The sequence below is a fragment of the Hypanus sabinus genome, chromosome 1 (assembly GCF_030144855.1).
Source record: "Hypanus sabinus isolate sHypSab1 chromosome 1, sHypSab1.hap1, whole genome shotgun sequence".
Taxonomy (NCBI): Eukaryota; Metazoa; Chordata; class Chondrichthyes; order Myliobatiformes; family Dasyatidae; genus Hypanus; species Hypanus sabinus.
This window is the reverse complement of record NC_082706.1, coordinates 11,423,085-11,447,904: the sequence shown is the minus strand read 5'-3', so window position 1 is coordinate 11,447,904 and position 24,820 is coordinate 11,423,085. Positions and strand designations below refer to the sequence as shown.

Sequence of the window (24,820 nt, the reverse complement as noted above, 5' to 3'; positions counted from 1 at the left end):
CCACTGTTGTAACATGCGGTTATTTGAATTACTGTTGCCTTCCTGTTAGCTTGAACCAGTCTGAGCTCATTAACAAGGTTTGTCCACAGAACTACCGCTCAATGTAAGTTTTTGTGGGTTGTTTTTTACACCTTTCTCTGTTAAACATTAGAGACTGTTGTGCATGGGAAAACCCAGGAGATCAGTTTCTGAGATACTCAAACCACTCTGTCCAGCACCAACAGTCAGTCATTTACATTGCATTTCTTCCTCTTTCTGATGTTCCGTCTAAACAACAATGAACCTCTTAACCATGGCAGCATGTTTTTCATTGAATTACTGCCACATAATTGGCTGATAAAGATATCTTCACTAATGAGCCGGTGTATCTAATTAAGTGACTACCGAGTGTACTTTCATGTTTGTGATCTAAGCTTCACCTGGGCCGGCATTTATTGACTTATCATTAATTGCCCTTGAGAAGGTGATGGTGGAGGGGGTTTCTTTACCAATTATGGTTATTCTGATAAAGGATTGCTCAGTCATGAGGGTATATGTAGTAGTTGTACTCCCAAATGGTCTGTTGTGTTTGGCCTTGGTAGAGCTTGGAATTTATAATACTGTCAGAGTGACTGCAGTATGCCTTCTTGTTCTCCTTTCTGTGCAACTTCAAAGAACTGCAAATTGGTTAAATGTGATATCCTTTTTATAAAAACCGTGTTAACCTTGCTTGATTGCCAATAGTTATACAAATGTGCTGCTTAATTACGGATTCCAGTATTTTCCAAGTGACAGATTTTTGCAAATGGCCTGCAATTTTCTCCTTTCTAGTCTCTCTCTCTCCCCCCCCCCCCACCCCCCAGCCCCCACCTTCTGGAATTACAACATTGTCATTGCAGTTTTCAGTCCTGTGCTTCTCTCCAGAATCCAGGAATTTTGTTGAGGTCTTGGTGGTTGAGATTGTTTTGTTTGGTAGGTTCCTGAGCAAGTAACAATGTTGCATTTTGTAAATGGTATACCCTGCAACCATTGCGCATCAACTGTGTTCAATTGGTATGTAAGGTGGTAGTTAGCAACTAACTGCTGGAGGAACTCAGCAGATCAGGCAGCAGCTATGGAAAGGAGTAGCATTAACGGTACTGATGGAGATCAGCACTAAAAAGGAAGGAAGGGGAGGAAGCCAGATTAAGAAAGTGGGGGAGGGGAAGGGAGTACAGGCTGGAAGGTGATAGGTGACGCCAGGTGATGGTGAAATTCAGTGGGGTGGAAGGGGATGTTCTGTCCTGAAGGACATCAGTCTTGTGTTGTTGGAACTGCACTCGTCCAGAAATGTGTGGAGTATTTTGTTTCTTTATGCTTTATGCTTTGTAGAGTCAAATGGCCTGGGGAAGCAAGTTACTTGCTGAAGTTTACCCTATGCACTGGAAGGAGTTTATTTCTAAAACCGTAGCAAAAATAGGCTATATAGAAAATTGCAGTTAATCCAAATAAAATATGATATCCTCCAGCTTAAATAATGCTAAGCTGAAGTGACAGTCAGTTGAGCCAATCTTAGTGAATGATGTTAAAGACTCAAAAGGATTAGTGGCTTGGGGTTACACCTGGTTCCCTTGCTATGGCTGTATTAACCAATCTATTGTGCCTGTTCACAGTATGAGAATTGCATGATTTAACTTGCAAGATTTTCAACTTCTTAACAATCCCATCACTGTTATCATACAACAATAAAACCAATTGCATTCATGTCAAGAGTTTGGAAATATAGTTTGATCTGCACAGTCAAGTTTTAATTTGATAAGAACTTATTATTTCTTGCAAGTTGAATGCATAGTTTCTTGCTATAAATAGGTAACAATGGAATTCAGTAAGGCCTTTGACAAGGTTAGTTAGGAAGGTTCAATCATTAGGTATTAATATTGAAGTAGTAAAATGGATACAACAGTGGCTGAATGGGAAATGCCAGAGAGTAGTGGTGGATAACTGTCAGGTTGGAGGCCGGTGACTAGTGGTGTGCCTCAGGGATCTGTACTGGGCCCAATGTTGTTTGTCATATACATTAATGATCTGGATGATGGGGTGGTAAATTGGATTAGTAAGTATGCAGATGATACTAAGATAGGTGGCGTTGTGGATAGTGAAGTAGCTTTTCAAAGCTTGCAGTGAGATTTAGGCCAGTTAGAAGAGTGGACTGAAAGATGGCAGATGGAGTTTAATGCTGATAAGTGTGAGGTGCTACATTTTGTTAGGACTAATCAAAGTAGGACATACATGGTAAATGGTAGGGCATTGAAGAACGCAGTACAACAAAGTGATCTAGGAATAACGGTGCATAGTTCCCTGAAGGTGGAATCTCGTGGATAGGGTGGTGAAGAAAGCTTTTGGTATGCTGTCCTTTATAAATCAGAGCATTGAGTATAGGAGTTGGGATGTAATGTTAAAATTGTACAAGGCATTGGTGAGGCCAAATTTGGAGTATTGTGTACAGTTCTGGTCACCGAATTATAGGAAAGTTGTCAACAAAATAGAGAGAGTACAGAGGAGATTTACTAGAATGTTACCTGGGTTTCAGCACCTAAGTTACAGAGAAAGGTTGAACAAGTTAGGTCTTTATTCTTTGGAGCATAGAAGGTTGAGGGGGAGACTTGATAGAGATATTTAAAATTATGAGGGGGATAGATGGAGTTGACGTGGATAGGCTTTTTCCATTGAAAGTAGGGGAGATTCAAACAAGAGGACATGAGTTGAGAGTTAAGGGGCAAAAGTTTAGGGGTAACATGAGGGGGAACTTCTTTACTCAGAGAGTGGTAGCTGTGTGGAACGAGCTTCTAGTAGAAGTGGTAGAGGCAGGTTCGATATTGTCATTTAAAAAGAAATTGGATAGGTATATGGACAGGAAAGGAATGGAGGGTTATGGGCTGAGTGCAGTTCGGTGGGACTAGGTGAGAGTAAGCGTTCGGCACGGACTAGAAGGGCCGATGTGGCCTGTTTCGGTGCTATCATTGTTACATGGTTATAATAGAATTTTTGCATCCTCTGTTTCTAATGGTTGACTCCTTATTTTTGAATTATGGCTTTCAGGTTTTCTCAGAAGGGAGAACATCTTTCTCCAAGTCTTTTTGGTCAAGACTCCGCAACTATTTTTCAGCTGCTATCGCTTTTATGTAGCCCTAGTGATAAACAAGCTCCAATGAAATCAGTTATGTTAGTAAATGTTATTAGAAAGGTGTCTTGCCAGAGAGTAGTGGTGGATAACTGTCAGGTTGGAGGCCGTTGGAAACGGTGGTGGATTCTCCACCTTGTAGCACATGGAGTAGGTCGCATTCCTAGCTGCTCTCTCTTTTAATATAGTTTATATCCCACTAACAGATCCCTTTTAGTTTTGATGATTTACTACTACTGAAGGATTTACGACTTAATTACAATGTCTGAAAAAAGTTGCTCTGGTATTGAATTGAGAAGCCGGAAGACTTTCCCTGAAATGGAGCAAACGGAACAAATCAAGAAAATGGAGGAACCTTTTACACTAGCAGGAATATTCTCTTCAATACAAGACATGAAATCGGAATTCGGATCGCTTAAATTTAAAATTGATAAGCTGGCCAGTTCAAGCAGGAAGCTCAAAAAAGCTATTTCTATGATTCAAGACTCTCTGAAAAACTTGGGACTCTCAACTTCAAACAAATCAGCAGACTACAACCCGAATCAAGAGTGAGCATGATCTATTCAAGCAAAATATTAAAGATCAAGGAATGAAGATATCTTCAAGGGAAAAGAAAATCAATGAAATTACCTCGGAACTATCTAAAACGAAGAAAAGAATGGGTTAGATCAGGGGTGGGCAAACTTTTTGACTTGTGGGCCACAAAGGGTTCTAAAATTTGACAGGGGGGCCGGACCAGGAGCAGATGGATGGAGTGTTTTGGTAATACACCTCATAAGAGAAAATAAAATATCATGGGATATGTAGAAAACATGTGCTTTAATTTCAATTGAAAATGAACAAATGCATTACAACAAAATATCTGTCTTTGAAGTCCCATGGTATTTAGCTATTTATTGAAATGACTTTTAAAACACTAAAAATTAAATGAATAAAATACAGCTTTTTTTAATAGTAACAGTTATTATTTTAAAGCGCTGAAAATTCTGTTATCCTTCAAGATATTATCATCATCACTCTCCTCCTGCCTGTCTTTATTTAAAAAACGGTAGGAGATGCAGGTCTACTTGTCCTGCTCCTTATTCAATTGTCCCCGTGCCAAAACTCAACAATGATCAGCACAAGGACAGAACAGTGATAGCGCGCCAGTATGCGGAGCGCGTTATTTGATCTGGAGCGCATTTTTTATTTTGAGAACGTACGTGCACCTGCGCACTACTCATGTCCAGAAATGACATGTAACATGTAAGGCTTATTGAAAAAAATATTTTCAAATGCATTTTTTATATAACACAACAAAGAAACTTATTTTTAATTTCAGTGGGAACAGTGTTGTTGGTCTCCCTTTTTAGCCAGCGCATCAAAGTCTGGATTTAGTTTTGTTGTGGCGATTCTCAGGATGGATCTGAGGTGTTGGTCAGTTAACTTGGATCTGTGGCTGGCTTTGTTGATGTTCATGACGCTGAACGCCTGTTCACACAAATAGGTTGAGCCGAACAAAGAGTAAAGCGCAAATGTGGAGTAATACGCTGCACCTCATCAAAGGTCAATGTGTAGCTGTGTGCTACATGCAGCGCTAAAATTACGACACGGAGTCGGTAACTGCAGTCGAAGAAAAAAACTTTATTCGAAATCCCCAGCCTCACTTTTAAGCCTCCCTCAACCTGCCCCCCATGGCGCAGAGGCTCCAAAGCTCGCAAATCCCCGCAGGCTATCTCCCTTAGCCGGAAAGCTGGCTAATTGTGAGCCGGTTCGGATGTGCCAGGAAATGGGTCGCCACAAATGTATATAGAGTGCATCATCTATTGGGAAAACGCCAGAATTGCGGGGGAAAAACGTTAATAAGGTTTATTAATATAATTTCATCAAGTTCTGCGGGCCGGATTAAAAAGCTTATCAGGCCGCATATGGCCCCCGGGCCGTAGTTTGCCCATGCCTGGGTTAGATAGTAGAGGGCGTCGGAGGAATCTGCGTACGCTGGGACTGCCTGAAAATACTGAAGCTGGCGATCTGTTAACATTCTTTTCAGATATGCTGTACTCACTTTTCAATGAGACCCTTGAAACTAGCCCCTTAATTGACAGAGCTCACAGAATTCCATTTTCTTGGCTTCAGCCGAATTACGTCCTCGAGCAGTTGTACTTGCTTCGCATTATTATATGACTAAAGAAGCTATTATTCGAGAAGGCAGGAAGAAACAGAAATTATTTTTCAATTCAACACAAATTCGTATAATCGAAGATTATCCACCTGAAATCGTTCCCAAAAGGAAGAAATATCGAGAAGTTATGAGTGAAATGTATAAATTAGATTTAAATCCCTCCCTTCGCTTTCCAGCAAAGCTGATAATTTTTCCTGAAAAATCTCAATCATTGAGAATCTACTCTCCTCAGGAGGGATGGGAGTATATTAAAAACCTTAAAGTTAAGCCTACTGAAATTAAAGTTAGTTCGATTACTGAGTAGGTAATTTTGAAGTATCTGCTGTATGAGTTGTTTATGGAGCATTTGAGTTAAGTACATGGTATACCTTTTCATTCTCTGGTATGGGACATGGTCGATTTTTTAAAATCTTATTAATAGTATGTAGCGGTGTGCTACACGCAGCGCTGAAATAACGACACATAGTCAATGAGCTGCAGTTGCAAAAGAGATTTATTCGAACTTCGCGGCCTTGCTTTAAAGCCTTCCTGAATGCTATAGGGGGTGTGTATTCACAGCCCCGTCCTGAGCGCACGCTTTTCCCCTTGCTGGTGAAGCAGACTTGGTGCCCTTTTTGGGACTGGCCTCAATGCCAGCGGGCACTGATTTGTGAGCCGGTTCGAGTGCGCTGGGAAGTGGGTCGCCACAAGTACATATATAACTGTCTTGCAGGGAACCTTTATAGTATTGTACTTTAGTGGTCCGTGTAGGACTTGTTGTGTATTAATCGTTTTATTTCTTTTATTTGCTTTAATACTTATAGTTTTAGGTCTGTTATATATATATAAACATAAAATATACTCATTTACTTTTCTTTTTCGAGAGAAAGAATATTGTTTATAACATTATTTGCCCTGATTTATTCCTTCTTTTGAATATATGTTTAAGTTACTTTAGCTGATTCTAAGATGGTCGTTGTTGATTATGTTTTTATTAATGTTAGACAACATTATAGTAGTTAAATTCTGTTTGTGCCTTTTATTATGGCTATTTTCCGTGGGATTTTTGCTTTTTTTTATTATACGGAGCTGCAAGATGGAGAACAGGGTCAAAGGTTATTAGTTAGCATGGGACCAGCCTATCGGTTCCTTTATTTCTATCTATTGGGAGGGGTCTATTAGAGTAGGTTCTTTTCTTGATTGGGCAGTTCTTTTGATGGATTTCTCTTTTGTAAATGCATCACTCCTTCTGGTTGTACCTGCGCCTTTTGGTTTAATCTGTACTTGCATAACATTTCTTTTATATAATATTAAACTCAGTTTTAAACATGGATGTTAATAAAATCAATATAATATATTGGAATGGTGTCAATCATCCCATTTACCGTTTAAAAAAAAATTAAGAAATTAAAAACACTTAATGCTGATACTATTTTTGCGCAAGAAAATCAGATACGAAAACAAGATGAGGATAGGTTTTTCCACTTCTGGAAAAGGCCTTTATTTCACTTGCTGTCCGATAGTAAAACAAGAGGCGTTTCTATATTTTTTGGTCCCAAAATCCCTTTTGTACACCTTAATACTACTACTGATTCGATTGGAAGATATTTAATTGTTACTGGTTTACTATGCAAGCAAAAGGTAGCTCTGGTGTGTGTATACGCACCTAATGTAGATAATTCTGATTTTTTAAAGAAACTTTTTTCAGAGTTACCGAATCTCAATGAATATAAGCTGATCATGGGTGGTGACTTTAATTGTTGTTTAAATCCGGCGATTGACAGGTCATCAACCAGTCCGTCGCTTCCAAATAAAGCGGCAGCTTTATTAACTCTTTTTTATTAGAATAAGGCCTTGTCGATATTTGGAGATATAAACACCCCAATGATAAAGATTTCTCTTTTTTCTCACACGTCCATCGTAAATATTCTCAAATTGATTACTTTTTTTTAGATATATGTCTGTTAAATTCCATTGTTGAATGTATGACATCATTGCGCTTTCAGATCACGCGCCTTTAAAGTTAACTTAAAGTTAAAGCTTTCGGATAGATTTTTGAAAATTTCACAGTGGAGATTGAACCCCGTATTGTTATAGGATCCAGCTTTTGTTAATTTTATTAAGGAGCAAATTTCTATATTTTTTGAATTTAATACAACTGAAGGAATGTCAAATCTGGTTATATGGGACTCCTTGAAATCTTTTCTTAGGGGACAGATAATCTCATTCAGCAGCTTTGAGAAAGAAAACTAAAGCGGAATTGTCAGTGCTTATTAATAAAATTAAACAGATAAAGCGTATTCAGTTAAACCCACTGAAGACCTATATAAAGAAAGGGTCGAACTTCAATCACAGTATGATTTACTTCTGACCTTTCCCATTGAACAGCAAATTTTTAAATCTAAAAGTTTATTTTATATGCATGGGAAAAATCTGCTAAACTTTTAGCAGGTCAGTTAAAGGCTGGGATGGTCAGAAGACAGATTTTAAAAATTCGTCGACCAGATAGAACAGAAACTTTAGATCCTTATGAAATTAATAAGATATTTATGGACTTTTATTCTAATCTTTATAAATCTGAATTCTCTGGTGGTACTATGATTATGAATAAATTTTTGCAAAGGTTAAATATACCCCAGATTTTGATTCAAGATGCCGATATGTTAGATGCACCCATTAAACAAGAGGAGATAGCCAAGGCTATATCCTCTATGCAATTAGGTAAAGCTCTGGGACCTGATGGTTATACGGTAGAATTTTACAAGACCTTTCATGAAATGCTTATACCACATCTTCATCAAACATTACCGACTCTACATCCTCTGGGAACCTTCCTAAAACTTTTTATGAAGCACTAATTTCATTGATTCCAAAAAAAGGAAAAGACCCGCTGGACTGTGTATCCTAGAGACCTATTTCTTTACTGAATGTAGATTTTAAAATTCTCTCTAAGATTCTAGCAAATAGGCTTGAGACTATCTTGCCTAATGTTATCTCAAGCAATCAAACAGGATTTATTAAAAATAGGTACTCGCATTTTAATATTCGAAGATTATTAAATATCATTTATTCCCCCTCAGCCAAAGAATCTGAATGTATTGTATCTTTGGATGCAGAGAATGCCTTTGATAGGGTGGAGTGGCCTTACCTATTTCAGGTTTTGAAGAGGTTCAGTTTTGGTCCAGGATTTATTTCCTAGATTAAATTGATTTATCATGCCCCGGTGGCTGCGTTTTTAACTAATAATCAAAAATCTCCTTACTTTGGATTATTTAGAGGTACCCGTCAGAGTTGTCCCCTTAGTCCTTTATTATTTAATTTGGCTTTAGAACCACTTGCTATTGCTCTTAGGGATTCTAATTCTGTGCAGGGTATTAGGAGAGAGGATAAAATACATAAGGTTTCATTATATGCGGATGATTTATTAGTTTACATTTCAAATCCTAAGAAATCTATTCCTTCTGTTATCTATATTTATGGAATTTGGTACTTTTTCTGGATATAAACTTAATTCACATAAAAGTGAATTATTTCCTATTAATTATTCTGATTATTATGATCAAATACCTTTTAATATTGCCAAAAAAACATTTTATTTACCTTGGTATCAAATTTACAAAAAATTTTAAAGACCTATATAGGTATAATTTCTCCCCTTTAGTTGAATATACCCAACAGGCACTTTCTAAATGGTCACATATGTTGATGTCATTGATAGGTCGAACAAGTGCTATAAAAATGGTTATTTTACCAAAATTTTTATATATATTTCAAGCAGTTCCCTCTTTTGTTCCAAAAACATTTTTTGATAAAATAGATTCTTTGATTTTATCTTATGTTTGGGATAATAAAAGCTCTAGAGTGAATAAACTTTTATTGCAAAAATCAAAAAAAGATGGAGGACTGGCTTTACCAAACTTCAGATTTTATTGTTGGGCAATTTATATTCGTTATATTACTTTTTGGATTTATGATATGACCAAGATGGTCCTTTATGGTTACAGTTGGAGGAAAATTCAGTAACAGGGTTTTCGTTAGCTTCTTTATTAGGAGCTCCTCTTCTGTTTTCGCTCTCCAGAATAGGTAGACAAGCTCTTAACCCTATTGTTAAACATACTTTAAAAATTGGGTTTTAATTTCATAGATTTTTTGAATTAAATGATTTTTTACTTTCTAGTAATATTCTAATTTTTTTAAACCATCAACTTTGGATAAGGCTTTTTTAACATGGAAAATTAAGGGAATAAAAACTTTTTTTAGATTTGTTTTTACAAGACTGTTTAATGTCTTTTTCACAGTTGATGGATAAATATGATATTTCTAATACACATTTTTTCAGGTATCTACAGGTTAGGAATTTTTTACGTGATTTTTTTACCGAATTGCCCCCTGGTCTGCTCTTTGGCTTAAATTTGGCTTATGTTATTTTTCAGTTTAAACCTTTTCAAAAACAATTAATAGCTATCATTTATGAACAGTTAATGAATGCTTGCATGTCGCCTAATGATAGAGTTCAACGTACTTGGGAAGTAGAACTTCAGCATTCACTTTCAGATAAACAATGGAGTAGGATTTATTATTTAGTCAATAATTCGTCTATCTGTGCACGCCATATCTTAATTCAGTTTAAGATAGTACATAGGGTCCATATGTCCAAAGATAAATTGGCGCATATTTTTCCAAATATAAGCCCTATTTGTGACAGATGTAATGCAGAAATGGCTACTCTAACTCATATGTTTTGGCCATGTGTAAGTTTAAATAATTTTTGGAGGAATGTGTTTGGAATATTATCTAAAGTTATAGATGTGGATGTTCAATCTAATCCACTTACAGCAATTTTTGGGATTATTCCAGAGGAAGCAAGCAGAGTGTCTGCTTCCGCCCAACATGTGATAGCTTTTTCAACTTTACTGGCTAGGAGAGCTATTTTGCTACACTGGAAAGAATCTTACCCGCCTACTGTATTTTTATTGGCTCTCCTCCATTATGTCATGTCTAAGCTTACAGAAAATTAGAAGCCGGACATTTGATGCATCCTTTGATTTTGAACAAGTCTGGCAACTCTTTATTCAATATTTTCACTTGATTTAATTTATATTTATTTATTTTTCTTTATTCTCTTTGGGGAAAATCCTTATCCATGAAGGTTCAGAGATGACTGGAAGGATTTGTTTTTTCTCTCTTTTTTTCTAATTTTATCCTCAATTGGACTGCCTAATCTTTCTTTTTCTTTCCTTTTTTTTTCTCTTTTTTTAGTTTTTTTGTTTCAGTTTAGTTAGAGGGGTTTTTTTTCCTTATCAATAAAATTTCCAATCTTTTTTTTTATGATTGTTATGAGGAGTTGTAGTTTTTTCTTTGAGCAGTGTATATATAACAGTGTAGCAACCCACTTCCCAGCACACTCGAACTGGCTCACAAAGTGGCGCGCGCCGGCATTGAGGCCGGTCCCAAAGAGGGCGCCAAGCCTTTTTCACCAGCAAGGGGAAAAGCCCGCGCACGGGACGGGACTGTGAATATGCACCCCCTATGGCATTCCTGCCCGGGGAGGGTGGGAACAGGAAGGCTTTAAAGCAAGGCCGCGAAGTTTGAATAAACCTGTTTGCAACTGCAGCTCACCCACTACGTGTCGTTATTTCAGCGCTGCGTGTAGCTCACCGCTACAACTGGTGACCCCGAAGGCCCAAACGATATTTGGACTGGAGATGAACGATGCCACATCTGTTCATGCAGTTTTGTTAAAACTGCCAAGCTTCTGGACGCTGCAACCTCACCTATGATTCCAGCAAGCAGAAGCCCAATTCCACATTCAGCAGATAACCTCGGATGCCACACGTTAATACTATGTGGTGAGCTCCCTCGACCAGGAGACAGCCGCCCAGGTTGAGGAGTTCATACAGTCGCCCCCGGAGCACGGCAAATACACAGAATTCAAAGCCTTGCCCATAAGGACTTTCAGACTCTCACGGTGCGAGCGAGCTGCCCGCTTACTGCACCTGGATGGTTTGGGGGACAGGCCACCGTCGGCTTTGATGAACGAGATGCTGTCCCTGGCCGGAGGTCACAACGCCTGCCTCATGTTTGAGCAGCCGTTCCTGGAGCAGCTGCCTGAGGACATACGCCTGCTGCTGTCCGACGCGGATTTCAGCAACCCCTGAAAGGTGGCGGCCTGGGCGGACGTGCTGTGGAAAGCCAAGAAGGAGAATGGGGCGTCCGTCGCACAGATCACCAGGTCACACTCCCAGCAGCAAACCAGACCAGGCCTGGCCACAGAGCCCGCTAACTCCAGAGGCAGGGGTGAGGAGACCAACAAACAATGGTGCTTCTACCACCAGTGGTGGGGCACAGAAGCCCGCTGCTGTAGCCTGCCCTGTAAGTTCCCGGGAAACGCCAGGGACAGCTGCCGCTGATGGCTACAGCGGCTGGCCATCGGGATAGCGTTCTGTATGTCTGGGACAAGCAGTCGGGATGTCACTTTTTGGTCAACACTGGAGTCGAGATCAGCGTCTTACCTCCCACGAGTTACGACACCTGCAACAGAAAACCAGGTCCCACCCTGAGGGCCACAAACGGCACCCATATGGTGCGGCTACAGTTCGGCTCCAGCCAGTTCACGTGGGACTTCACACTGGCCCAACCACTCCTGGGAGCGGATTTTTTGCGAGCTCACAGCCTACTGGTCGACCTGCCAAGGAAGAGACTGGTCCACGCCAAGACCTTTCAAGTGATCTCCCTGGGTGAAGCCCAGTTCCCGGCCCCACACCTAGACTCCATCACACTGTCCGACAACGACTTCACCAGAGTCCTGGCAGATTTCCCATCAGTTCTGGCACCATAGTTCACGGCAGCCATGCCCAGACACATTCCGACACAAGGACTACCCCTCCACGCCCGTGCTGGAAGGCTTCCCCCGGACAAGCTCTGACTGGCGAAGGAGGAGTTCAAGAGGATGGAGGAATTGGGGATCATACGGTGGTCCGACAGCCCATAAGCCTCCCCCCTACACATGGTGCCCAAAGCAACAGGGGGCTGGAGACCATGTGGCGACTACCGCAGGCTGAACGAGGCTACAACGCCGGACCGCTACCCTGTGCCGCACATTCAGGACTTTGCAGCAAACCTGCACGGCGCATGGATCTTCTCCAAGGTAGACCTTGTCTGGAGATACCATCAAATCCCGATGCATCCAGACGACGTCCCCAAAATGACACTCATCACCCCTTTTGGCCTTTTCGAGTTCCTCTGCATGCTGTTCGGCCTAAAGAATGCCACACAGACGTTTCAGCGGTTAATGGACGCGGTGGAACGCGAGCTGGACTTCGCTTTCATCTATTTGGACGACATCCTCATAGCCAGCAGCAGTCATCAGGAGCATCTGTCTCACCTCCGTCAACTCTATGCCCAACTGAGCGAATACGGCCTGACAATCAACCCGGCCAAATGCCAGTTTGGGCTCAACACCATGGACTTCCTGGGCCACAGGATTACTAAAGACCGGGCAACCCCTCTGCCCGCCAAGGTAGACGCTGTCTGCTATTTCTCCCGACCCAACACAATCAAAGGCCTTCAGGAATTCATGGGTATGGTGAATTTCTACCACTGTTTCCACCTTTCAGCTGCCCGAATCATGCGCCCCCTGTTCGCCCTGATGTCGGGTAAGGGCAAGTACATTACCTGAGACAAGAAGTCCGCCGCCGCTTTCATTAAAACCAAAGAAGCCTTGGCAAATGCAGCGATGCTAGTGCACCCCAGAACAGACATCCCTACCGCCCTCACAGTGGACGCATCTAACATGGCAGTCGGTGGAGTGCTGGAACAACTCATCGAGGGTCACTGGCAACCCCTGACGTTTTTCAGCAAACCTACAACCACCCGAGCTCAAATACAGTGCTTTCGACTGGGAACTGTTGGCGCTATACCTGGCAATCTGGCATTTCAGATACTTCTTAGAAGGTAGGCCCTTCACTGCATTCACGGACCACAAACCTCTTTGCGTTCACGAAAGCATCCAGCCCCTGGTCGTCCCACCAGCAGCGACATCTGTCCTACATCTGCGAATACACGACGGATGTCCGGCATGTCTCAGGAAAGTACAATGTCGTGGCGGACGCCTAACATCCAAGCCCTGTCCCAGGGGGTAGACTGTGAAGCGCTGGCGGAGGCGCAGCAGGCAGACGAGGAGATCCCTAGTTACAGGACTGCAGTCTCCGGTTTGCAGCTCCAGGACCTCCCCATAGGCCCTGGTGAGAGGACCCTACTCTGTGACATCACCACCGGCCAACCCCGCCCCGTCGTCCCAGTAGCCTGGTGGCGGTGTGTTTTCAACTCCATTCACATTTTAGCGCACCCCTTCATCAGGTCAACTGTCCAGATGGTAGCCAGCAGGTTCGTTTGGCAGGGACTCCGCAGGCAGGTCAGTGAATGGGCCAAAATGTGCATGCACTGCCAACAGCCAAGGTGCAGCGGCACACCAAAGCCCTGCTGCAGCAGTTCCACCCCACCCGTCGGCGTTTCAACCACATTCATGTGGATATCGTGGGCCCCCTGCCAGGGTCACGAGGAGCGCGGCACCTCCTGACTATCGTGGACCAGTTCACAAGATGGCTAGAGGCAGTCCCGCTCACCAACACCACCTCCGAATCTTGTGCAACCTGGGTATCTTGCTTTGGTGTACCAGCCCACATTACCTCCGACAGAGGCACCCAGTTCACCTCCAGCCTGTGGTCAGCTATGGCCAGTCTTTTTGGGACACAGCTGCACCACACAACTGCATACCACCCACAGTCGAACGGACTAGTGGAGTGTTTCCACCATCACCTGAAGTCGGCTCTCATGGTCCGCCTCAAAGGGCCTAACAAGGTGGATGAGCTTCCCTGGGTCCTGCTCGGAATCCGCACGGCGCACAAAGAGGATCTGCACACCTCGTCGGCCGAGTTGGTGTACTGCGCACCCCTGGTCGTACCATGAGAGTTCATACCAGCCCCAAGGGGGCAAGAGGAAGAATCCGCAGCAGTCCTGGGCAGACTACGCGAGAGGCTCGGTAGCCTGGCCCCCATACCCACTTCACAGCATGGACAGAGCCCGAACTGCGTACCCAAAGACCTGCAAAACTGTAAGTTCGTTTTTGTACGACGGGGCGGACATCGGGCACCGCTACAGCGGCCCTATGAAGGGCAGATTACGGTGATCAGAAACAACGGGTCCACATTCGTGCTAGACATTGGGGGGAAAGAGGAGTTTTTCACAGGGCACCGACTCAAACCGGCCCATGTGGACTTGGTGCAGCCGGTCGAGATTCAGGCACCGCGGCGCAGAGGCAGACCTCCCAAACAGAGTCCGACCCAGTCTGAGGACATTGGGGGGTGTATCGCCAGTTCTGGGGGGGCGGGGGGGTTATGTAGCGACCCACTCTCCAGTGCACTTGAACCAGCTCACAAAGTGGCACGTGCCAGCATTGAGGCCGGTCCCAAAGAGGGCGCCAAGCCTTCTTCACCAGCAAGGGGAAAAGCCTGCACACAGGACGGGACTGTGAATATGCGCCCCCTATGGCTTTCCTGCCCAGGGAGGGCGGGAACAGGAAGTCTTTAAAGCAAGGCCGCGAAGTTTGAATAAACCTCTTTGCAACTGCAGCTCACCGACTATGTGTCGTCGTTTCAGCGCTGCGTGTAGCACACCGCTACAACAGCATATTTTACTGATTTGATTTTGATATATACTTTTTGTCTTTACTGTTGCTGTTTATTTGTCTTTTATATTATTTACTTGTTAAACTCCTCTTCCGATTTGTATATTCTTTATTTGGAAATCAAAAAAAAAGATTGAAAAATGAAAAAATGGAAACGGTCCTGATGTCTTTTCAGAGATGTAACTTTCCTCTGGGCCCTTTTATTTGGTTGCGGTGCTATGGTCACTATTAAGCATTAGTGACTCTGTAAGCAAAATGTGTTCATTAAACACATTTCTCATCTTCTCATCTTTTTTTCCAGTCCTGATGAAGGGTCTCAGCCCAAAATGTTTGTTCATTTCCATAGATGCTGCCTGACCTGCTGAATTCCTCCAACATTTTGGATGTTTTGCCCTGTGTTCATATAAGTTTATCTAATCAGCTACAGTTGATGTACTGTGACTTAGTATTATAAAAATACCCTCCTTGGCAAAAGACAGCAAACTGAATTGTTCGAAATTCTATAGTGATTATAATTTACAGTTATTTCAAGTAGTGTTCATTAAAATTTGCTTTCAATAGTTACCCTTTAATAATTTTTACTTTTTTCCCCCATACAGGCAGTATATGAACAGGAAAGGTGGATTTAACAGACCTCTGGATTTCATTGCGTGACTTATTTTAGGCCTGGACTGCCTGATGATGGCATGTGAGTTCCTGGCACTGGTCAGAATAATAGCAAATGTTCCTTCTCTTACACTATAATCTGCGAGCAAATCTTCAAGTTTTTTTTTATATCAGTGTCGTTTTTGTATACTAGTCACAGGAATGGTTGTTTTGAGGTGGTGGAAGCACTCTAAATTCCTCATTCTTGATAATCAGAATTGTTGATTCTTAGAATCTGCAATGCAAGCATTAATCTGTGCTTGTTCTTGAATTGTATCTTTTATTTCAAGTTTCCAATTTTGTTAATGGTATTAAAGTTGTGGAAGTTTTCAACTAAAAAAGAAAATGAATCTGCTGAATATTTGTATGTTTTTATTGATGCACATCCAATTTTACTTTAAAAGTGTAAATTATAAGCATGTAGAACAGTTGCTGTCTTCAGTGGGTTTAAATGTATGGCCATTTTCATACCATCTGCTGGTTGTGTTCCACATTTCTATTACCATGTAGAAGTTTTGCCTGTTTTTTCAGTGGTTTGAATTGGAATTTGAGTTTAATACACAATAGTTTGTTGCAAGTGCAGATGTCAGTCCTTGCCTTCCCACATATTTCACATCTCATAGTATTACATATCCACTCTAAATTTTACAAATCAAAATCCATATTTGCAGTGTAATAGCAATATCAAACAATTCACTTAAAATGGAAGTCATTGGCTCTTCTGAACTAAATAAAATTCAGTGCTTGCATTAAGGGTTCCCAACCTGGTGTACACAGACCCCTCGGTTAGAGGTAGGGGTCCATGGCATAAAAAAAGGTTGGCAAACCCTGCATTAAGGTATTTATGCAAATTTCAGTGTAATTCAATGTTTGGTGTATGTACCATTCATTAACGTCTCTGATGTGAACCCTCTGTCTTTGAGGGTTGTAATATTAATGTATTTGGAATAATTACAATTAGAATAAAACAAATCTTTGAAAACCAATAATGAGAAGGTTTGATAATATAACTATAAGCCTTCACCTAGCCACCTTGCGTGCTGAATTTAATTATGATTATATCATATGATAAACAACAAATACTTAGAGGCTCACTGTATGCAAGCTAATATACTTATGACTTCTTACATTTCTCTCAAACAGCAATAGTATGTTTCTCTTTGTTGTAATACCTGTCATGTGACATGGAGCATTTTATGCTCAAAGGTCAGGGTGTCTTTGAATAGATGTAGTTATTATTAGCTGCAGTTGTCATCAGTTTGCAGATTCCACTATTTAAGAATTGTTCATATTCCAAATATTTCACTTTTGGAGTTTTATTTATGTAATTTTTATGTTCCCATATGGTAGAAGAATTGGGTGACTTTTCAGGTGACCAGAGAATGGCATCCTAGTTTTTTATGTTGATGATTGAAACTTTTAACTTTGGTAGGAGCTTGTTCTTGAATTGTATTTTTTTAATTTCAGGTTTCTAACGTTAGGAGCTTGCCCTGCAAAATACCTTAATGTCAATTTGCTTCCCAAAGAGCATTCCTATCCAGTTCAAAAGAGACTTTCGCCTATCTTGAACAACACATGCTTCAGTGGTTCACCACCAAGTGAATGATAAGACTTCTTGCACTAGTGTGCACTGCTGATGAGGTGATGTCTATTGTTGGAATTCACTATGACCTGTTGCTGTTTGGGTGCCTAGGATCAGCCATCTTCAAATAAAATATCACCAACAGCCTGCAAGTTTATGCTTGATAAAGCTTCCGTTTGAATTTTAATTCTGGACCAATGTGTATTGGATAGGGGTAAATGTGAGCATTTGTGCAACACCACCTCTTAGCTGTTCGATTTTTCCAACTACCCTTTTGTTGAGCTGTGTAAATGAGACCCCTGAGATTTGTATTGTAATGTAAGGCTAAATCCCAAGAGAACCTGCAGATTTTTGTAAACTTTCTAAATCTAAGTTGGCTTGCATTTTGTTGTAATGGTGGATAGCCTTTGTATCATTTTCAATGGTTAATAAAAAAAAATTTATCACTGTGAACATGTGTTGAAATTTGAAAAGGAATTTGAATGGATGTTAGAGTTGATGTTTCCTTAGATATGCCCTTAGTGAACCACTGAAACAAATTTGAATTAATCCAGAATCCAGTATTTTTATCAGACTAATTTGAAATAACTTGGAACTTTAGAGGATGATTTGATGTAACTCATCAGCATAAAATCATATTATTTTCACAAAAATTACCTCGGAGCAGCTGGTAAATCTGATTAACGTTTACTTCAGCTTCCCTGGTGATTGTAGCATAGCCAAGTCCAGTAAAGCTAAATTATCCCAGTTTCTGTATTTTGTTGATCTGTTACTGCCTTGATTCATGAGGGGGAAATCAGTTAAGATCCTTGCTGTGAGACACTGAAAAGTATTGCTGTATAAAAGGACATCTGGACAGATCATTATGGCAAGCATCCGGGGAGACTAATGGTATGTTGGTTATATTGAAAGAGGATTTGAGTATAAGAATAAAAACTGTCTTCGCATTGTAAAGTGCTATGTTGAGTCAGCATCTAGAATACTATGTACAGCCTAATAAAAATAAAGATATATTGTATATGATGGAGGGAAAGCAGCAAAAGTACACCAAACTGAATACCAAGATGAAGAGTTTGTCATATGAGGAGAGATTAAGGAAGTGGGGTCTGTCTCAACTGGAGCTTTGAAGAATGAGAGATGAACTCACATAGATGTGGAAGTTCTTACAGTGCTTGACAAATTAGATGTAGAGGAGATGTGTCCCCTCCCTACAGTGTCAAACCAGGAATCACAGACTTAAAAATAAAAGACCAATTCTTCAATGAAATATAAAGTCTCCACCTAAGACCTGGAAGATGGTGAATCTTGACAATTCTCTACTTTAGGTTTCAGGTGTTGAGTATTCTTCTTTGGCTGCCCATTGATTTCAGTGTTGAGTATATTCAAGACAGATAGTTTTAGATGATGGAGTCAAAGATTACATGGTTAATGCAAGGAGACCACTCTATTGAAAAGCTTAGTTGTGGCCTTATTGAATGATCCAGCAGATGAGCGTTGAGATATTCTACTGTTGCATTTGTCATTTAAAAAAGGCAGGTCATGTGATGCATTTATGGCCAGAAGACTACTTACTGTGTGTGTGTTATCCAGTTTTGTTTGGGGACTTCCTTCAGATTAAGATCCAGTCCAGGTTAACTCCAGTTTATAACTGAGGGGTATTGTGAGCTTTGTCAGTATAAGAACTGTTCTTGTTTCACGGCTATTGAATGTTGTAAAAAGGACACTGTCCTATATGTGCACCAAATGTTCGGCCAATTTCAAAGAGGTTAATGACTTAATAGTGCCCTGACAAGGGCCAGTCCCTGAAAAACCACTGAGCCCTTGCAAAATGTTGATGGGTTTTCAATATAAAATCTCCAATTAATTTTCAATATTTTTTAATATTTCTAATATTTGGAGGTACTTCAATTTTACTTTAAATGGCTGTTTATAGGTGGTTTTTAAATTAATTTTTATAACAAAAATTTAACTGAAGTTTTTTTTATAAGCAAAACATAGCTTACTTCCACTGTTGATTATTAAATCTTTGTCCACAAATCCCCATTGACATCAACATGCTTTCAGTTCAGATGCCAGTCTAAAGTGATGTGGGATCAATGAGCTATTTTCCACTCTATAATATTAGGGAATGTCAGTAAAATCGGAAACTAGCAGCATAACAAATGTGGCGGTTTTGGCCCTCCACATCTGTCAGTAAGTTTCACTCTTGTGTTTATCAGCGTAAGTATAGAAATAATTAGCTTTTGTTTCTACAGTTGAGCTCTGAAAGGAACTGCCAACAGCAATGTTCTGACAATGTTGTCAAGTTTAGCATGATACCCAAACTTCAAAATTAAACTTTATGTCCATGTTGTACTTGAACTTTTCTTAATACAGTGAATCTGGTTAATTGGGACATATTGGGTCCACTTGATTTTGGCCCAATTAAGCGGCTGCTTCAATTAGCTGAAGTTTCATGGAAACTAATTAAAAAGGTATAAAAAAGAAAAGTTACCATTTAATTGAGTAGCAAATTGTATATTTAAATTATAGAACAAATCAAAACACAGCCAGTGCTACTGTCATACTATAAAACAGTGTATTAGTTCCTAATGGGTTGGAAAAGGTACAGATGAACCTCTGCTTCAATTGAAAGGGAAGAGTTTGACACAGGATTTTGTATAGATAATGTAAGGCAGGCCATTTATTTTGCATACTGTATTCAGTGAACGTGTCAACATTGGTTCAGAGTTTGGCCTCTGTGCAGATAGACCTGTCTCTGTTTCTTTGGGTTGGTCTCTTCTGGCTGAATTAGAAATGACCTTGGTTTTTTGGAGTGGAGAGAACCGAGGATGAACCCTTACCAGTTCTAGTTATGTATGCATGTAAAAAACTGTTTTGACAACTTTTGGTTTCTTGACCTTCGCACAAATTACTTGTTCTCCTGATAGATATTCAGCAATCTGGCAAGAGTCCACCCACCAACAACTGCTAATGATAAGAGCTCGAGTTCGGAACATACTTTTGTGTAAGATTCAAGTTTATTTATCGTGTGTGTGGAAGCATGCAGTGAAATGCATGAGTTGTGTTAACAATCAGCACACTCGAGGGCATGCTGGAGCCAACCCACAATAGTTGCCACATATTCCAGTGCCCACAATGCTCAGTAAAATAACACAGAACATAGCAAGCAACAAAACAGCAACAGCAAAATAAGCTCTGCTCCTCCCTCCCATCTATACACGTACACAGTCCTTTAACCCCGAGATAGTCTTGTCTTCAACCTCTGATTTGGACTTGAACATGCAGATATTGGGCCTTCGACTACTCCAGCTGAGCCACAGAGATTTGCAGACCCAGGGCTCCAGTCAACAGGCCTCAACTTCCAGACTGCCAGTAACCCACAAAAACATCTCGATACCCTAGGCTCTGAAACAAAGCAGTGATCTGAGCTTAGAAGATGCTATGAAGCATATTAAATGGTGAATGAAATCTAGCAGTTCACATGATTTGAACAACATGTTGGGGAAGAGGTTTTCAAATTCTTCTCAGTAACAATATTCTGTTACTGCATTTAATTTGTGTAAGGCTGATTACCATTTCTAGATGTGTTGTACACTTGCTGCTTCTGTGAATCCTGGTTGATGGTTTCATGACACCATGCAGTGCCTATTTTGAGTGACACAAAACAAAAATGAAATTTATCCTCTGGTTAAACTTCTAATAATACTTTGTCCAAAATTACAAGCCTGCTAATGTGATTGATCGATCATTTTAAACCCACAGGCGCTCTCACTCACTAACAAGGGGGAAGAGAGAGGTATCACTTCTGCCACAGGAGAGGGGAGAGCAATAGCTCTCCGTTTTGATGTTTGTGTCGGATGTACACCGAGGTCTGATTCAAGATTTCCAGCACTTGCAGAATCTCTTGTTTCTCAGTTTTGCCCAGATTTGTTCAGAAATCTTTCATATCAAAGTAGTTTAGCTTTAAAATCATGTCTTTTTTTGTGCTTATGGTAGGCTTTGAAAGAAAGTCTTCTTTGTAAAAGAGGAGAATCAAGGTTTGAAGGGATCAATTAAGCAGGTTAGTTTGGTTCAGTGTATTTGTATAGGATTTATCAATGCTCCTTTAGCATCAGTAGCCATTTCACTTGGTACATCTACTCATTTATGCAAGTATCTAATCAGCCAATCATATGACAGCAACTCAATGCATAAAAGCATGCAGACATGGTCAAGAGATTCAGGTGTTGTTCAAACCAAATATCAGGAAGAGGAAGAAATGTGATCTAAATGACTGACCGTGGAATGAATGTTGGTACCAGACAGGGTGGTTTAAGTATCTCAGACCGTGCAACAATCTCTCGACTTCTCAGGATGGCACAAAGAATAAAAACTATTCAGTAAGTGCCATTTAAGTGGGTGAAAATGCCTTATTAATGAGAGAGGTTAGAGGAGAACGGCCAAACCAGTTCAAGCTGAGAGGAAGGCTACTGTAACTCAAATAGCCACATGTTACAAAGGTGTGCAGATGAGCATCTCTGAGCACACAACACATTGAATCTTGAAATGGATGGGCTACAGCTGTGTAAGACCATGAATATACATAAGAGGCCACTTCTTTAGGCACAAGAGCTACCTAATAAAGTGATGCTTTCCTGGGTATGAGAACTGTTCAGATGTGCCTGAACTCAGATGCAGAAACTCCTTAGCTGTGATCATGATGGTGTGGAAGCAATGTCACCATTTTAATGGAACAAAATATTATCTGAGGACAAAGTGTGAAATTGAAAATATTGCATACCAAAGTTAATAAGAATATCATGCCATCAGTCAATGTTAAAGTAAATTTATTATCAAAGTATGTATATGTCACTACATACTACCAGATTCATTTTCTTGCAGCCATTTACAATAAAATAAATACAATAGAATCAATGGAAAAACTATACTTAAACAAGGACTGACAAACAACCAATGTGCAAAAGAAGACAATTGTGAAAACACAAAAAAAAATACTGATGTTGAAGTTGTACAAGACATTGGTGAGAACTAATTTGGAATATTGAGTATAGTTTTTGTTACCTACCTACAGGAAAGATGGAAATAAGGTTGAAAGAGAACAGAGAAAATTTAAAAGGATGTTGCCAGGTCTGGAGGACCTGAGTTATTAGGAAAGATTGACTAAGTTAGGACTTTATTTCTTAGAGCATAGAAGACTTGATTGAGGTATACAAAATTATGGGGGGTATAGATGGGTAAATATAAGCAAGCTTTTTCCACTGAGGTTGGGTGAGACAGCAGCTAGAGGCCATGGGTTAAGTGTGAAAGGTGAAAAGTTTAAGGGGGAACATAAGGGGAAACTTCTTCACTCAGGGGGTCATGAGAGTGTGGAATGAGCTACCAGCATTAGTGGAGCTAGTAAGCTTGATTTCAACGTCTTAAGAGAAGTTTAGATAAGTACATGGATGGTAGGGGTGCAGAGGGCTATGGTCTCGGTGCAGGTGGGTGGGAGTAGGCAGCTTAAATGGTTTTGGCATGGACTAGATGGGCCAAAGAGCCTGTTTCTGTGCTGTACTTTTCTATGACTGAGAACATGAATTGTAGCGTCATGGAAAGTGAATCAGTAGGTTGTTTGAATCAGTTCAGACTTGAGGTGAATGAAGTTATCCACATTGGTATAGCAGGCTGATGATTGTAGGGTAAAAACTGTCCCTAGTACAGGATCTAAGGCTCCTGTACCTTCCACTTGATGGTAGATGGAAAACTGCACTACAGGAACAGACCTTCAGTGCATATTGGGTGCCAAATCAATTAAGTTAGTGATCAAAAGCCATCTAAACAGTGAAGCATTCTGACAGGTCACCTCACTGTCTGGTTTGGAGGATGGGGGTTACTGCACAGGACCGAAAGAAACTGCAGAAGGTTGTATGTAAATTTAGTCTGCTCCATCTTGGGTACGAGCCTACAAAGTACCCAGGGCATCTTCAAGGAGCGGTGTCTCAGAAAGGCAGCACCCATTATTAAGGACCACCAGCACCCAGGGCATGCCCTTTTCTCACTGTTACCATCAGGATGGAGGTACAGAAGCTTGAAGGCACACACTCAGCAATTATGAAACAGCTTCTTCCCCTCTGCCATCTGATTACTAAATGGACATCGAACCCTTGGACACTACCTCACTTTTTAATATATATATTATTTCTGGTTTTTTGCACATTTTTTGATCTATTCAATATACGTATACTGTATTAGTATTTATATATGTATGTCAGGAAGAAGAGTCAGTAGAACATGTAAGTGAGTTGCAGGAAGTATGGGATATAGAAAGATGATGAGAATTAATCTAAGGGAATTGGTGCAGGAATTCACATTAAAAGGGTTACTGGGCATGGGTGAGAGAGCACAGGTCGGGGTACTTTGAGCTTTCTTAAGAGATACAGGGTTTTTTATAGGATATGATGGATAAGCAGGAATAGGGTACTAGGATGGCCAAAGAAGTGTAGTGTAGATTAGGGTGGGTATGTGTGTGTGAATGGGTGAAGGGATTTAGAATGCAAGTCTTATCATCTGATCCACACTCCGGAACAATAGGTGGCAGTAATGCACCATTAAGCTGGGTGCCAACCGCCATAAAACAAGAAGGATTTATTAGTATTACTTCAGTGTGTTTTTTTCTTCTATATTATGTATTGCATTGAACTGCTGCTAAGTTAACAAATTTCATGACACATGCTGGTGATGATAAACCTGATTCTGATTCTTCTGCCTACACAATATCCTTGTGCTTCTATGTTTCTCACATTCTTGTGCCTATCTAAACACACTTTAAAAGTCCCTAGAATATGAGTCTCTATCACCACCCCAGGCAGTGTATTCCAGGCACCCACTACTCTGTTTAAAAAAAATGTGTCCCTCACATCATCTTTGAAGTTTCTCCCTCACACCTTAAATACATGCTCTCTGGTTTTAGTTGTTTCAGCTCTGGAGAAAAAAGTACTGTCTATGCTGTCTGTGCTTCTCATTATTGTATAAACTTCTGTCATATCTCCCCTCAGCCTCAGCTCCAGAGAAAACAACCCAAGTTTGTTCATCTTCCTGTTGTGGCACCTGCCCTCCAATCCAGGCAGCATCCTGGTATCTGCACTCTCTCCAAAGCTGTGATGGCCCTCCTATAATGTTAGCATGGAGAAGAGGGCACTCGTCAGCACAGCCTAATCTCAATGCATTGGTGTGAGAGTTTACACAGTTCACAAAGATACCATGCAGTGCTGCAGATCACTGGGATAGCAGTCTGGTCAGCACACTACTTGCTTTGGGCATGGGGTATGCTGACTCTTATCTGTATGTTCGTGGGGGAACCTGGTGCTGAAGTGTCTGTTGATGACCTGATTCTTGCTCAGAGTTTCATACATAGTGAAGCAGTTACCACATTGCAATCAATCAAAAAATCATCCCCCACCCCCAAGCCAAATTTTTCTAAAGTTTTCCTCATGCAGCATTCGTACTGCTGCCTCAATGCGCCAGCAACCTGAGTTCAATCCTGAACCTCTGCGGAGTTTCCATGTTCTCCCTATGATTACAAGTTTCCTCTGGCAGCTGCACGTTAACTAGCCACTGTAAGTAAGTGGCAAAAGGGGTATATGCATG

General features: G+C 40.8%; 1 protein-coding gene across 1 annotated transcript in view; it reads left to right on the top strand.

Annotated features, from left to right (window-relative positions):
* snrnp27 (small nuclear ribonucleoprotein 27 (U4/U6.U5)) overlaps nt 1-17,644 on the top strand; it is a 29,010-nt gene extending 11,366 nt beyond the window's left edge. Inside the window, exons 6-7 of the mRNA XM_059964525.1 lie at nt 15,564-15,652; nt 17,077-17,644. Coding sequence (XP_059820508.1) covers nt 15,564-15,618 — 55 coding nt within the window. The 3' untranslated portion in view covers nt 15,619-15,652; nt 17,077-17,644. The remainder of the gene's footprint in view (nt 1-15,563; nt 15,653-17,076) is intronic.
* The last annotated feature ends 7,176 nt before the right edge of the window (nt 17,645-24,820 follow it).